At 35.6% G+C, this 16487-nt stretch overlaps 2 protein-coding genes across 2 annotated transcripts; both read left to right on the plus strand.

Annotated features, from left to right (window-relative positions):
- On the plus strand, positions 1-2934 carry LOC113725132 (small ribosomal subunit protein uS10z/uS10x). Its single transcript, XM_027248124.2, has 4 exons — positions 1-136; positions 294-436; positions 620-733; positions 2518-2934. The coding sequence occupies exons 2-4, from the start codon at positions 325-327 to the stop codon at positions 2658-2660; spliced, it is 369 nt and encodes a 122-aa protein (XP_027103925.1). The 5' UTR covers positions 1-136; positions 294-324; the 3' UTR covers positions 2661-2934.
- Positions 2935-11865: 8931 nt separating this feature from the next.
- On the plus strand, positions 11866-13664 carry LOC113725133 (protein EXORDIUM-like 3). The gene has a single exon (XM_027248125.2). It carries the CDS (start codon positions 12153-12155, stop codon positions 13191-13193), a length of 1041 nt encoding a protein of 346 aa, XP_027103926.1. The 5' UTR covers positions 11866-12152; the 3' UTR covers positions 13194-13664.
- Positions 13665-16487: the final 2823 nt, after the last annotated feature.

Below are 16487 nucleotides of genomic sequence, written 5' to 3' on the forward strand. Positions count from 1 at the left end.
AATCATCCTTATATAAAATCCACCCACTCTGAAAACGCGGACCCCCTTAAAAACCCTAGAGTTTTGCTTCCCACAAAGGAAGGAAACAGAGCCCAGCGTCGCTGCAACACCATTCTCTCGGCCTCCTCTTCATCGGGTATTCCCTTTATCTCTCCTTCTCTTCAGATATTAGAGGATGCTTTGTTTGGCGGTATATGTGTTAATTTTTTGCCGACTTATCGAGTATAGTTCTAGGGAAGTGCTCGGTTTATTCATTTCAACAATTTTGATTTGCTTTTTGGGGCTTGAAAAAGGTCAGCAGCAGCAAACAGGGTTATTGAAAAAATGGCATACCAAGCAGTGAAGCCGGCAAAGGTTGGTATGGAGGAGCCTCAGGAGCAGGTTCATAAGATTAGGATCACACTTTCCTCCAAAAACGTCAAGAACCTCGAGAAAGGTTAATTTTTTTCTTCTTCTTTTAATTAAAACCCTCTAGCCTATTTTAACAAACCCTGGGGTTCATAAGAACATCCGGTTTTATCTTATATGTAACCTGTTCTAATTGTGCCGATTTATCTACATTCCTGTATCTCAATTTTTTTTTTCTTTTTGGGTATTGTTGGGATATATATTTGCGTAGTTTGTGCTGATCTGGTTCGTGGGGCCAAGGATAAGCGACTCAGGGTGAAGGGACCTGTAAGAATGCCCACCAAGGTTCTTCACATCACTACTAGGAAGTCTCCTTGCGGTGAAGGTAACTTGATTTCTGCTTATTTATTTGTGCCATTTGAATGAATATGTGATGTGTAACGCTTCGAATCCAGGGAAAAAATAGGAAAAATGCTGTTTTATGGCATTTGAGTATTGTAGACCAAATATTTGTTGACGTTGATGTTAGGATTAATAACCTTATAGTATTTGAAGTTTAATTGTAATTGTTGTTGCTGATTTTTATTTTCTTGTTACATTTGTTGAACTGTGGACGATTGGTAAATGTGTTTTTGTTTAAATGTCATTAGTATATTGTCAATTTGAAGGACACGGTATTGAATATGGGAATGAAATATTGGCTGTTAAGCTTTGGATTCTGAAGCAAATTTTGGACTTTTTTTCATCTTGAAAAGCGACCAGAGGAGTTGTGATTTTTAGCTGCAATATAATTGTACTTGGAAACTGAGACAGGGAGCCTTGAACTTTTTTATTTGTTCTGTTATGTTTTAGGAACAAATAACAAGAACTTTTCTCTGATGTTATTAGTCTTTGGTTTTAGTTGGTCAGAATCATGTTGCATTATATTAGAACCCATTTGGCCATTTCTGTTGCTTCCAGTCATTTTTTGGATTGGGATTTTTCCTTGGATTTTAATTTTGTATCATTGTTGTACTGATTCAAGGAGATTGGGGAATTAGTTTATATTATTTTTATGTCCTTGACGTAGAAGATTATAATGCATGCATTTTTCCGTTTCATATTTGTTCCCTTTTTTTTTTTGGAGGAGACAGGGAAGGGTTGGGACAACGTTCTAAATTGCTCAAGTGTTTTCTTATTGTTGCTAATGTTGAGCAGTCTATGCCTTTGTGAAATTTAACAAGATCCCTTGTGCCCATGATTAGGGATGGCAACGGGGTGGGGTTGGGGCGGGGGACCCCTCCCCCATCCCCCGCCCCGCCTCCCCCGCGGATGCTCCTGCGGAGCTAATAAAAATTTGTTATATAAATTATGGTTAAATTTTAGCAAATAATCAAGTTCTAAAATATCAACACATCATCAAATTATTATTCATTGTAATTTTACAATTGAAACTTATAAAAACAATAAAATAAAAATTATTTGAATACAATTTAACATGATGAAATAAATATAACTAAAGTAGTCAAGTTTTTACTTTTGGCACAAATACAATCACTAATTCATTATTGTGCTTGTGCTTTTTTTAAGAAAAAAATGTTATTATATTAAGTGTAATTAGGGATTTAGCATAAATGTATTAGTAAATTTAGTATAACCAATTAATAATTTGTATTAGTACATATATAATTATTAGTATAATTAATAATATCAATTATATTATATATAACTAATAATATATATCAATTATAGACATTATATAATACATATAACTAATAATATCATTATTATAAGTTTGTAACTAATTAAATTATATATTATATATATAATTATATACATATATATTTTATATATTTATTTTTTTAAAGCGGGTGGCGAGGCGGGGATGGGGCGGAGGTACACTCCCCTGGCCCCTGCCCCAACCCCCTCCCCATTAGCCTCCTGCGGGGCGGGTGCCCGCGGTCATTCACCCCCATTGCCATCCTTACCCATGATGTGTTTTTGAGGATCGTTCTAAATTGCTCAAGTGTGTTTTTATTGTTACTAATGTTGAGCAGTCTGTGCCTTTGTTAAATTTAACAAGATCCCTTGTGCCTATGATGGGCTTTTGAGGATATGAATCGCTGACCCATTTTTTTTGAATATGTGTTTATTGAACACTCGTTTTCTTGATATTTCTTTTTCCTGCAGGAACCAACACCTGGGATACATTTGAGCTCCGAGTTCACAAGCGGGTGATTGACCTTTTCAGCTCTCCAGATGTGGTGAAGCAAATCACCTCGATCACTATTGAGCCTGGTGTAGAAGTTGAAGTTACAATTGCTGATTCTTAACTTTCTTTGTCAGAGCGTCGTAGTTAGGTAGCAGGTGGCGGCTGGGAATGTTACATGTCCAACCCCACCTCCTTATGCTTCAATATTCATGGCACATAGCGAGTGCTTTTTTGGTTTACAGTTTTGAAGTGTAGACTACTGGTGGGATGAGAGGAATATTCAGTTCTTTATGAATTTTAATTTTGAGCTTCATGTAAAATTTTCTTTTATACTTTCAATGTGTGGAACTTTGGGTTGCAAATGTTACATGTATTAGTATGATTTTTCTTTCTTCTGATCGTTGTCTACAGCAATTAGTATGGTTTAAATAGCTTCACTAATTGGTGAAACTAGCTTCCACTTTTTGTCACACCTTAAGCCATGTTGTCGAACCGAGGTTAGGCGGTCTGCTTGCATGGTTTCTCACTAGGTTTTGCTCTCCACTTATGCGTTAAGGGGCTTCGGGGATCGAAAGCCCCATCAATCATATGCGTCTGATTGATTGGTGTAGTGTAATGTAAAATGTTAAAATCCTTGATGAGAGGAAATGAGACAAAAAAATGGAGAGAAAAGGAGAAAAACAAAATAAGAAAGGCAGGAGTAAAAGACGTGCACAAGTGGTAAGCCAACTATTTTGTTCTGGGTATATTCCGCAGGTAAGCCAAACTAAAACCCGGGAATAATGGGTGCTGTCTCACGCTAGCTGTGCATCCCGTTGGCGCTTCTTGACAGTATGCAAACTTTAGAAATTAGACTGAAAACGTACTTTATTTGGCCTCCCGGGCGGGCCGGGGGAGCGGCCGTCGCGGTGTTTTTTCTCGTCCTGTCTCCTACAATAACAAAAAGGGAAATTTCCTACCAAGCACACTCCATGACTAAAAACTGTAACAGTCACAATCTTTCCCACCGACTGAGATATGTGTTGCTCTCTCGCACTAGCACATTTCTGTACGAGAAAATCCATAGAAAGTAAAAATAATTATACGCGGGATCTATATAAATGAAAATTTTGAGTTTCGTTGTCTCAAAATTTAGAAGTTTGCATGCCCTCGAAAAGTTGTTTTGTTAAAGAACTGTAAATGAATTTGCACATGCTCCCAGAGAACCATACACGAGCCTTGGCTCTATTCTCACAACACAATTTTTCTTATATTTGTGGTGATATTTTCAAATCTTTTTTTTTTAAATAATTCTATACATGTTTCCCAGAAATATTTTTATCTCACACACATGGTATTTTATGTTTTAAAAAAATTCTGAAAAAAAGAAAGCCACACAAACTGGAGCAATTTGCTTTGAAAAACATTTTTATTTTTTGCAGGCCCAAGGCCCAATTACATTATTTGCTTGGGAATTAAACCCTTTTCGTATCAAAACTAGGGGATAAGCCCGCGCTTAGCGCGGGAGTGATAACTTACGTGGTGAAATGAGTAAACTTATAAAAGAATAAAATTATGAAAAAAGGGCACTATACTTTTATAAACAGTGCAAAGTGCTATTATATGACGGTGGTATTTTATAGATATCAACTATTTTTCTAAACTAATCCTTTGACATGAGATATACTTACCATTATTTTTCGTGCCAGTTTGAAAAGCAAAGATAGTGGTTTTTTTCGCCTTTTTTTTTGCTAAGCTTGACGTTATTTCTCATGAATTTTTTTCCTTTTTGTTTAATAGATAATGATGCATATATCTTTCTTCCTCTCTCATTCCAAAGTTGTTTTTTTAGCATTTTGTTTATCGTTACATCTGTTCATTCTAAATTTTGATGTAATTAAGGTAACTTTTAAATCTGCTATCATAACTAAAACAACTACCTAATGCCCTAGAGTTTAAACAACCTCTAATGAACAATACTTCCAATGAGGAAATGCAAGTTCAAATAAATAGAGAGAAACCAAACAAGCAAACTGCTAACTTTGTCAGCTGCACTAATCCAACAATAACAATAACTAAGGCACAGGCATATAAGCCATATATGCAAATCACAACATATGTATCTCATTAACCATCTTGTATGCAGCAAAATAAGATCTTGATATTCTGCACAGTAGTGAAATAGTGTCTGCTAAACTCATCCACTGAAGCTTAAATCCCAACACAGTTCAAGCTTTTTGTGCAAGTGATTTTTAAAGCAAAGTATATAGATTCAAACCTACACCACGACGAGAATTAATATCAAAATAAGAATCAACAATTCACACAATTGTGAGTGAAGATTTAAATCGTACCTTCAAGTAAAAGCTCTAGTATACAGATAACTTTTCCTCACAATTCAACCACCTACACCTATGAAAATTAGATTTTCCAAGCACAGTTAGAAGAAAATTCAGATTTTCAATGTTCACAGGTGTTATCTATTTCATAATGAAATTCTCAAATTCATATAATAGCTAAAGAGAGAAATTGCAGTAGAAAATTCACAGTATCCAATGAACCAATTGAATACAAAAGAAGTTTTTTAAAAAGAAGATACAAAATAAAAAAATCCTATGCAAACACCTCTAAAAAGATACGGAATACAAACACCTGCATCAATGCCTAAAACCTCCATTATTGCCAGAAAGCTCAGAGGCATTGCAATTATTCTAGTAACTGAATAGAAATGATTCTTCACCTAGTCCGCACTAAAAGTCTCTTTAAGATAAATCAATTAGTAACTTCAATAACTACACTCTTGACATTAGTTTCGTTCCATCATCTAAATGAGGAAAGGTGTTGCATTTACAATCCTAGTGAGTTACATGAATGATTTTTCATCTAATACGCATTAAAACTCTCCTAAATAAAGCTAAATTACTTATTTGAGTTCTTCCCATTCTTTTTTTAAATTGAATTGCATGTCTATCGTTACGCCTGGTTTCTCATCTATCGAACTCCTTTCTTGTATTTGTATTAATGGCAAACTTAATGGATAGGGAAACGCTGCCAAGGGTAATATAGGGAAACACTGATGGAGGAAGCATCACACCCTTGTACTCGTAGCTAAATCATTTCCATCGTAGTTTCCTGGCCCCAAATTACCCCTAGACACAGCACACAAATTTTCCATCAGTTTGCCACAATCCCAATTGGAAGGGTACTATAGCCAACAATTGCAGAAGCAAGCATAATAATATTGGACTTTGCGTTTTATCATTTGCATTGTACCATCCAAATATACCCCTCTACATGACGTATAAAAATTTTCCAACCGTCATTTGCAAAGTGCTTTTTATATATGTATAGGATTCAGAAAAACTTCTCAAAAAACTCCAACTTTGCCAGCTTTTGTTGTATTTTTGTTCTAGGATCAACAAATGGAGAATTCCCAGTTTCTCAGAACCTCATCCATTGTTAGTTGTCAGGTTGTTTTTCGGGCAACCAATTTTATCTCTCTTTGTGATCGTAGTTTTGATTCTCACGCCTTCGTCCTGTTCCTCTTGGTAACTCAGGATAAAATTTTAACACAACGAAACAAAAACACGCTTCTTAGGATGCCCGCAACCCCGTTGCGCACCGAAGCTCGAATTTTTCAAAGGTTTCAAAATTGAAACAGATTGGTCAAAAACTCTCAGAAATGAGACTAAGAAAGAAGGCCCATCAGAAATCGACACCTTAGTTCCATTTTTTTTCTGACATTTTCTTGAAGAAACTCAAGAATTCGACGCCTTAGTTCCATTATTAGTCGAAAAAATCAACATCGTTTTGAAAATATCTTTGAGTTTCATTTTTGTTGTTACCTTTGCTTAATCCCGCGGGTAGATAGGATTTTTGCCCGAAAGCAGGACGCAACGCAATGGAGTGCTGTGTTGTGTGTTGTTAATCCCGATGCATAATTTGGAATTCGTTCGGCTGTTGGTTTAAGGACCAATCAAAGGGGGCTGGCGCCCTTTAATCATTTATGATTTAACCCTTTGGGGATGGGAGCGAAGAAGCGTCAGTCATTTCGCAAAAACTTTGTGTCAACTCATTATCTCGGTGTTTGTTCTGCTTTCAATTTTCCCACAGTTCGCTCGTCGGAGAACAGACGAATGCCCATTTGCATGGTCAAAACTGGAACAGTAGGGTAGGGTACGCTCCAACAGTGGTCCTGAGAAAGAAAATAAATTATTACTGCTGCTGCTACTACTGGTAAATTAAATTGGGTTGGGGTAAGTACTAGTAAAATAATTACAAAGAATTGTTTTGATAGATATTTATTTGTACAAAATTTATTTACTTACATCACATATATATATCACGTCATTCCATCCCAATTATTTAATTATGCTGAGAGAATCTAATTTTTTAAAAATACTGATTTAATTGTGATATTCGTACTTTTTTTTTCAATTTTATCCTCATAAATTTAAAATTTAAATTTGAACGATAATATATATATATGATTAGAAATAAGGGTTATATTAGAAAAAATGATTAAAAGATATTTTGATTTTTTAAATATAATAAATATTTTAAGATATTTCAAAATATAAAGTATGAGACTTTTTAATGGGACGGAGTGAGGAGCGAGTATTCCAGGTAAATTCACGTCACATCACCTTATTTATCGTATGTTACTGGGAATGAGGCCGTTCCCTTTTTATGCTCTCTGGATCGGAAAGGACAAAAGACGGTAAATGAAATGAAAAGAAAAGTATGACCAGGGTTCAGAGGAAGAGCCCACTGAAATATGATGTGACATAGGTTTTTTTTTTTTTTTTACTATGTGACGTAGCTTCAATTGCTTGGTTCTGAGCAGGGTTGCAAACGAGTCGAACTCGAGTCGAGATTTAACTAATTAAGTCGAGCTCGAGTTAATTTTGTGAAGCTCGAACTCGAGTTCGAGCTTGACGAGCTCAAAATATCAAGCTGGAGCTCGAGATTAAAAAATAATTATTTTATTTTTAAAGAATAAAAAATAAATATTTATTTTTAAAAATGAATAAAACAATAATTTTTTTAACAAATAATAAAATATTAGGATAATATGTAATTTTACTATTAAAATAAATAAATAAATATATATATATATATATATATAATTGAGCTCGTGAATCTCGTGAGCCAACCTTGTTTGGATTGCGGTTTTCTGTCGGAAAATTACGTCGTTTTTCGTGATCACATTTCCCTATTACCTTTTTCCCTCACATACATCAAATCGCTACAGTAATTTTTCCATGAAAAATCATGGAAAATGCAATCCAAACACAACCTTAATGTTTTGACCTCGAGATCGACTTAATTAGCTCGAGCTCGACTCGAGTTCAATATTGACGAGCACGAGTCGAGCTCGTATTCGAGCCGCTTGCGATCGACTCGCGAGCGGTTCGATTCGCGAAACACCCCTAGTTCGTGAAACACCCCTCGTTTTGGATTGTAAGTTATTTCCCCAAATATATTTGCTTACATCACCATTACAATTTTCAATACATCTTTTTATCTTCCCAATTATTTTTTTATCTCACATATATCACATCATAAAAAGTGCTACAGTAAAAATATCTTAAATAACTTACAATCCAAACACACTCTTGAGTTTCTTCATTTATTTGTTTCTACATTATTGTTTTCCATATTGGCCAAAAGCTTGTTTAACTTTCCTGTATGCTCCGCCAATGACAAATATTTAAGATGATGAATCCACTTATTGTCATTTTTTTCTAAAAAATTTTATGTTATTCATGAATATATTTTTGTTTTGTACACATCAAATCTACATCACTAGATGCATGTCATCATTCATTCTTCCCTCTGATTCAATTATTCATTTCACATTTTTTTAACCTAAGTGAAAGCAAAATGATACTACAAAATAAGGCTGAATTTTGATCAATCGAGAGATGGCCCAAACTTCTGTCCCGAAAGAAGGCCCACCTAAGTCGCAACCAGCTGCCATTTTATTCATGAGTGGTCGGTCATCAGTGGCAGGAAAGAAGAGGTCAACCTCCGGCCGCGCGTTAATGAAAGACGCCGGTGGGGATGCGATGTGTCCCGCTTTGGCGAATGATCCCCCAGGCTTTCGCTCCCTTGTCTCGTCAAAGAACACAGAGGAATATCAGCGCGTGAGCAATGTGGCCAAAAGACCGTCGTCAGCGCACGCTCGTATCCTTCCTTGTATCAGCGCTCTGGAATCCTTGTCCGGAGAAGAATACAAAAGTCGCCCTCAAGGCCCTGAGCTGTGCCACAGTGACTCGCTCACTCACTCACTGCAACTGCAAGTGACCACCCAAATTAAATTAAAAAAAAAAAAAAAAGAAAGGCAGGTCTGAGGTCCCATTGAAAAATCAAAACCCCCTTCCCTCATAGTATCAGATTATTCTTTTTTAATTAATACAAATTAATTTAATTAATAAGAATAGATCATTTCTTTCTTGAAAAAAATACGTGTTCGCATTATACCATCAACATGATGGCTATATTATATTAACAGATAATTTATGAGTAACACGTAAAGACATTATGGATGTAAAGGTACGTTTTAACTCGTAATGATTAAGGTTGAATTCAATCAAACTCTTCTTTCAGTAGAAAACAAAAGATTATTAATGTTCCATTTTTCCTCCTTGGAAAACACAATAGAGTTTCCTTTTTCTTAAAAAAATTAAAATTTTTTTTACAATGGATGATGCCATTGCAATCCATATATGGGTCCTACAAAGGACCCACACGTCGCCCTCCCGCTAAGCTGTACAATGGATGATGGCTCAAAGTCTTCACTTTCAAACCCACTGGACTCTGCTCACACTGATGGATATAATTAAGGGGCCGCGCCATTCACTCCGCGATTAACACCATCCTTCTCCTTTGCGTGCCTTCCTCTTTGTCCTTTGTTTTGGGACTCCGGATAAATATCGCACGCAAATAATTTTAATAGGGAAAATTGTTCAAAATATTACTATCACATTTCGTTAAATTAATTTTTTCATCATTCACCTATAAAATCATGGCTTTATGTCATTTACAAAATCAAATCGATAAAAATTTAATTATAATTTGACACAAAAGTTTATTTAACGAAATTTGCGGTGTGCCTATCCTCCTCTTTACCATGGCACTTGGGATGATCATAATGAGTGCAACCACAGTTGGAACCAACCCCACACTCACTGAATTTTTTGGATTCTATTGGATTTAATCATGGCGCGGGGGGGGGGGAGGCCATCATCAATCCTGATTTGAGTTTGGCTTTAACATGTAGGAGCATTTTTTTTTTTTTTTTTTAGTGTAAATGGAAAGATTCGAATCCGAAATCTCTTACTTATATTCTTTTTTTTCGTACTATCCAATCTAACCCTTTCCCAACATGTAGGAGTATTTGGTAATATATATATATACATATGTATTAGTTATTTATTTAGTAAAGGAAATTGAAGTTTGTGTCTGTGTGCACTGCCATTTACCAGAAGATCAATCACCGAACATATGGTGAGAGGACGATAACTGTTTTTAATTTTGGTCATATAAAATTAGTTGCTCAAGACATATTCCTAAGCTATCTTTACAGTGTTTTGACTTATACTAATTAAATCTGATACTAAATAAAATGAAAGCCCTATATCGACATCAATACTACTAGTTGCCGATGCTGCTCGGAGTTACGAGACAAAGCCTTTCCCCTTATTTATTTATTCATTTATTTTACGTATTACATTCATGGACGCAGAGTTTAAGGATCGATCTGTAGCAGAACTGCATGTCAGTTCACATTTATTCCCCACATAAAATAAGGAAATCACAACCGTCGATTGAATTTGTCTTTCAATCAATTTTGGGGAGCAAACATGAGAAACCAAATGCCCCAGTGAATTTCTAATAAGGCGAGCATGCAAGCCTTTTGTATTATTATTATTTTTGTGACTATGTGAAATGTGGTATATGTAAAGTAAATAGATAATCAAGAAATGTATCAAGAAAAATATTTTTTTACTTTTTTGTTAAAAAAAATTTGCAATCCAAACAGGATATCATGTAAGTATTCTTTTCAGATGATGATGTGGAATTGAATGAATTTACATGAATAACTTTTGAATTTAAAGTATTCACTCATCCGTTTGGATTGCGATTTTTCTCAGAAAAATTGCTACGTTTTCGGTGAACATATTTTCCTATCACCTTTTGATCTCATATATATCAAATTGCTACAATATTTTTTTTACAAAAAATTCAGAAAAATGCAATCCAAACGGGAGCATTAGAAATTGAAAAAGTAGTAGTAATTTTTTTTTTTCAGTGGTCTGTATGGTTAAGTAGGAATATAAATTTTTGGTAGCCATGGCCCTGTCGTACTCTTGAAACCGTCCATCCTGAATTTTGTTTTTGTTTCATTTGTTCTGTCCCTATTTAATGACCATGTACATTGATTAATAATTTTATTGTAATAAGTCTAATAATTAATAATTCATAAGATTCTATTGAAAAATAGGTCGAGCAACAGAATATACGTGACAGTTAAACAAAGATGATATAAAAGACAAAATTTGAAGCACGTGATTTGTAGTGCCCATGGTATGGGGCAAGAGAGGATATTTTGACACAGTTGGGATGATTAACGATAAGTGTTTGGGCATGTAACAGTTAAACAGAGACGATACAAAGATAAAATTTACAATGCATAAAATAGTTAAAAAAATACGGGACAGAAACAAAATTTGAAGCACGTGATTTGGAGCGTCCATGGTACGGGGCGAGAGGGGATATTTTGACACAGTTGGGATGATCAACGATAAGTATTTGGGCATGAGATTATTCAGAATAATTCGATATTTTTGGGTATAAGTGATGGACTTCAAGTTCAGGAGGAGTGTGTAAACAGCCGAAGGGCTGAGCGTTCGAAACTTTTAAATGCCGAAGAAACTTGGAAGCAATGGAGTGGAGTCAGGACTCAGGAACGGAGCAGTGATATGCGCTGTTTTTCCCAAAGCAAAAGAAAAGTACGCGGCGGTCCCAGATTACGAAAATCAAAAGACGTGCTACCGATTCCACTTCCCGCGCTTCAAACCAACGCTAAAGCGGATGAGAGGGGAGGGTTAGGATGAAACAAATGCTCGTATTATTACCATCATAAAACAAACTCAAACATGAGAGGGGACGACGACGACGACGTTCGACATCGCATGGTCATCATCTATTCATCTGCCCTGCTCCCATGGGGGAGAGGGGGGGGGGGCCTTTGTCTCCTCCCATGGTTGTAGGACCCACTTCCCCAACAACACTTTTAAGAATCCATCTGTCCTCCATTACCCACATTACCACCCCAGAGTAAGTGATGAGCGAGTGCAGCCCCCCCCGCCCGGTTTCTCTCTCTCTCTCTCCCCAACTTTGTCCTCTCCATTCAAGCTTTATTTTTGTACTAGTACACTAGTACTCTCTCCCTCTCTCACTTCTCTAACCCATGTCTACTGCTAGTGGTAGTTGTACTAATTCTTCATGTGACCTTCTATTGTGCATGCCTATATATAGTAGCTAGCTAATTCCTGCATTCCTCATACTGTCCCTCATCCTCTCCCCACCACCTCCACTATCCCCATCCCCACCCCAATCACCAGCCATGGGGTCACCGCCGGCGCCGGTCACACTGCTCTTTACCATTCTTCTCCCCCTCTTTGTATCCTTTCTGGCCGGAGCACCACTGGCCCTTGGGTGGCGTCCCTGGCCCAATCAGGACAAGCCTAACGCTACTGATTTTATCTATGGCGCCTCCAAAAAATACGAGGGCTCCTCCGACTTTGTTCACCTCAAGTACCACATGGGTCCAGTCCTGACTGCTAATATCACCGTCTATCCCATCTGGTACGGGGTGTGGCAAAATTCCCAGAAGCGCATCATCCGGGAGTTCATCACCTCTTTCTCCGCCTTTAATTCAAAGCCGCCTTCCGTTTCCGGGTGGTGGAAAACAGTGCAGCTCTACACCGATCAAACGGGGGCTAATATTTCTAGCCACGTCCACCTCGGGGAAGAGAAGAACGACCGCTTTTACTCCCACGGTAAATCTCTGACCCGCCTATCTGTACAGTCCGTGATAAAAAGCTCCGTCACGGCCAGGACCAAGCCTTTGCCCATTAACCCCAAGAGCGGGGTCTACTTGCTGCTTACCTCTGAGGACGTGTACGTCCAGGATTTCTGCAACAACGTTTGTGGGTTCCACTATTTCACCTTCCCCTCAATTCTGGGGTACACCCTGCCCTACGCCTGGGTGGGCAACTCCGCCAAGCTGTGCCCGGGGGTATGTGCCTACCCGTTTTCAGTCCCTGATTACATCCCGGGGTTGAAGGCTGTAAAGGCGCCGAACGGCGACGTTGGGGTGGATGGAATGATAAGCGTAATCGGCCACGAGATTGCAGAGCTGTCGACGAACCCGTTGGTGAACGCCTGGTATGCGGGTCAGGACCCCGTGTTCCCGGTGGAGATTGCGGATCTTTGTGAGGGCATTTATGGGACTGGGGGAGGCGGGTCGTACACGGGGCAGATGTCAAACGGAGAAGATGGTGCCACGTATAACATGAATGGGATCAGACGGAGGTTTCTATTGCAATGGGTTTGGAACCCCTTGTTGAATTACTGCACTGGCCCTAATGCTCTTGATCAGTAAATTCAAATTGTTGGGCCCTTTTTTCTTTTTTTTTTTTTGAAGCTCTGTGTATGGGGATGGGGATGATGTTGGTCGTTTTGGTGGTTGATTTTTCTCTAGTTTCTTTCTTTCCCACTTTATCCTTCTATTTCGATTTTTTTTTTTTTTTTTTTGCTCCTCCGATGTTAATTCCATAAATACTAGTGTACTACTCTGTAGTTATTATTATTATTATTATTAATTTTTGTCTAATACTACCAAATTGCTGTAATAAGTATATGCCTATATTATTTTTGTACGCTAGTAAGGTGAGATAAGGTAGAGTGGGGTATTGTGCTTGGCTTGCACCCCTTTTCCCAAGAAGTTCTTTGGTACTTTGGGTTTTAGGTTTGAAGTTTGAATTCGTCGGGTTTATGGTTAGAGTTAATACGGGTTGTTGTGTGTTTTGAATAATTTGTATGTGTAACAATCCTCCTGTGTTGTTGTACGCTACTCAATTCTCTTTTTTTTTGTTATACACGTGAATGTTTGTTTACGTAACACACATGCACATGTTAGAGCTGCACTTGTACAAATGGATCGAAAATCACAAAACAATAATATATTAACACACACAAACAAAAGAATGTCTGGTCAAGGAGAGATGGATCGTTTTTAGTCTGTATCTCTCGCCTAGGTTAGGTTGCATGTCATTTAGTATATAATTATTTCTAATATTATCATCAAGGCTTTAGGTTGTATCCTATTTGAATATTATTACGTTTGTAAACATATGTTAACTAGTTTTGTACCCATTCGTTGAACGGGAATCATCGAAAAATAATAAACTATTTAATTAATTTTATAAAAATGTCGATATAAAATAAAATTTTAATGTATAATCTATTATAATTTATCTTAAGTATATTACTATGTGCACATTGTAATACAAAGTATTCTTATAATATAAATTTGAACATCTAATTCAGTGAATAATAATTCAAAAATAGAAAAAATATCATTCAACAATACCATAACATTAAAAAACTTGAAAATAAATAAAAAGTGCAGTAAATAGTGTCAAATAATATTCTATTCTTCATAAACTTGTTTTTGTTTTTCTTCTGTTTGAACATTCTTCTTGATCTGTCGGTGCAAACCAGCATTTATTGATTTTCCATTATCGCTGCATGATAGCAAAGCAGGATAACTAACTAATGGAAAAAAATGATTTATCGCATTCAAAGTTGTGTATAACAATACGTAAAAATTATAATTTAAGAAAGTAAAATAGTATATTAAATTTACCTTCGCATGCAAATCTTTTTATGAGCATTCCCTTCCTCTGTAGTTTTTGTTGAACCCTCTAATAAATGATTCATATAAAGTGTATTGAAATGTTGTTGATTAGAATCATCTGTTATACTAATTGGGATCTAGGAAGAAAATGCTTCAGATTGGTATTGGTTGTCGGTTCCACCAATCTGATAATGATTTATCAAAATTAAAGACAAAAATATCATATGAGATATAATATGTGAAATATAAGATAAATTTATTGCACATTACCTGTGAAAACATGAAATGCGTTTCCCTCCCGAAATCACAGTGGAACCATCTAGTCACTGTAAATCTATTACTACCTTGTTCCAGATTATAATTGTTCAACTTGATTTGGAACACAAAAGGTTTTCACGTGATCTTATTTATAATTGATGACACGATTTCACTGCTAAATCTTTCTTGAAAATGAAATGCATAATAGATTTTTTTTTGTTAACGGCTAAGATAAGTGTCAGATTGTCAACTATTATTAAAAGAGTAAATCTTTTCTATACTGACAGTGTATACACTATTATCGTTGAATTCATGACATGTGTGCAAAAATTGAATTTCAAATTCAAATTTTGCATAGTTATCATTCATCAAATGCTGATAGTATAGGAAAAATTAATCCTTATTAAAAATATTTTTAAAAATTAGATATAAGTTTACCTTGTTAAATTCGTCAAGAACAAAAGAAAGTTTGTGTTCTATTTTTTTTTCAGCCTCTTGATCAAATATAACAAACCAAGCACTACCGGTTGCATCACTTGCCAAGACTTTTAACATATACCTGTATAAATATACATATTTAAAAGTTATATCTATCTAGATATTGTAACAATTAAAATGATAAAAAGGTTAACATTTTCTTTATGGACTTTTCCAGAAATTTTCAATCAGATGAAATGCCATTTCTCTTTGTATATCAATTATGCATGGGGACTGTGAGTCTTGTAAAAACTTTATTGGGCTAACTTTCTTTAATTTTCATGTATAGATTATTTGTACGTTGTTCTATATATGGGTAGATTATCTTAAAATAAAAAGGATGTATGATGAAGCTGTAAAAAAAATTAAAAAAAGGACACTATAAAAAATATATATTATGATTTATTCCTATATATCTAATAAAGGAGATTTATGTCTCTTTTATTTATATCGAATTACTTTTTAGTTCCTTTTTTGGGTAAGAAATAAGAATCATATAATATTAAGAATTCTTATAGGAAATAAGAATTGATATACATCCAAACAAAAAAGTAGCAAGCCACATAGGAAACTACTTGCCGTCTCATTAAGCCACGTAAGTAAGAGAAAACGCGAAACGATAAGTATGAGGATACGACTTTATTATTTATATATATGATTTCTAAAATAATCCCGAATTCATCCATCGACCGTCTTGGGGGGCAGGGCAATTTCTCCTGTGAACACATCTTTTAATCACTTCTTTATCTTACATATTAAACCGATATAATATTTTTTTTATTAAAAAAATTTTTAAAAATAGCAATCCAAACAGAGAAGAGATTTTCTGAGTTCGCTCACTCCGTGGACCATTGCCACTGCCTTTTCCTTTGGATGAATGAAATGTCTCTCTAATTTGGAGTTTAGCCAGGCTAATTTTTTGGAAGTACGTTGGAGATTTGATTGATCGATTCTCATGACAATTACCATCGTTGAAGGCAACACAGCACGATAATTGGAAAATTGCTATTCCAAGAAGCATCAAAATGTTTACATAACGTAATTTACATCATCAATATGTACTTGAGAAAAAAATTATATTTTCTCCGTCCTATTGAAATTGAAAATGTCATATATTTATATATATTTTTTACTGTCCCAAAATGTTTATCATATTTGATATTTCTAACTATTTTATACTTTAAAATTTCCTTTATACCCTTCATTCATTAATGATACATAGAGATAAATAAGATGGGATTGCTTTTTACATTTTATTTTGACTAGCATATGATTAAGTGTAAAAGTGGAACAAAAGAAAAT

The sequence above is a fragment of the Coffea arabica genome, chromosome 2c, assembly GCF_036785885.1.
Source record: "Coffea arabica cultivar ET-39 chromosome 2c, Coffea Arabica ET-39 HiFi, whole genome shotgun sequence".
Classification (NCBI taxonomy): Eukaryota; Viridiplantae; Streptophyta; class Magnoliopsida; order Gentianales; family Rubiaceae; genus Coffea; species Coffea arabica.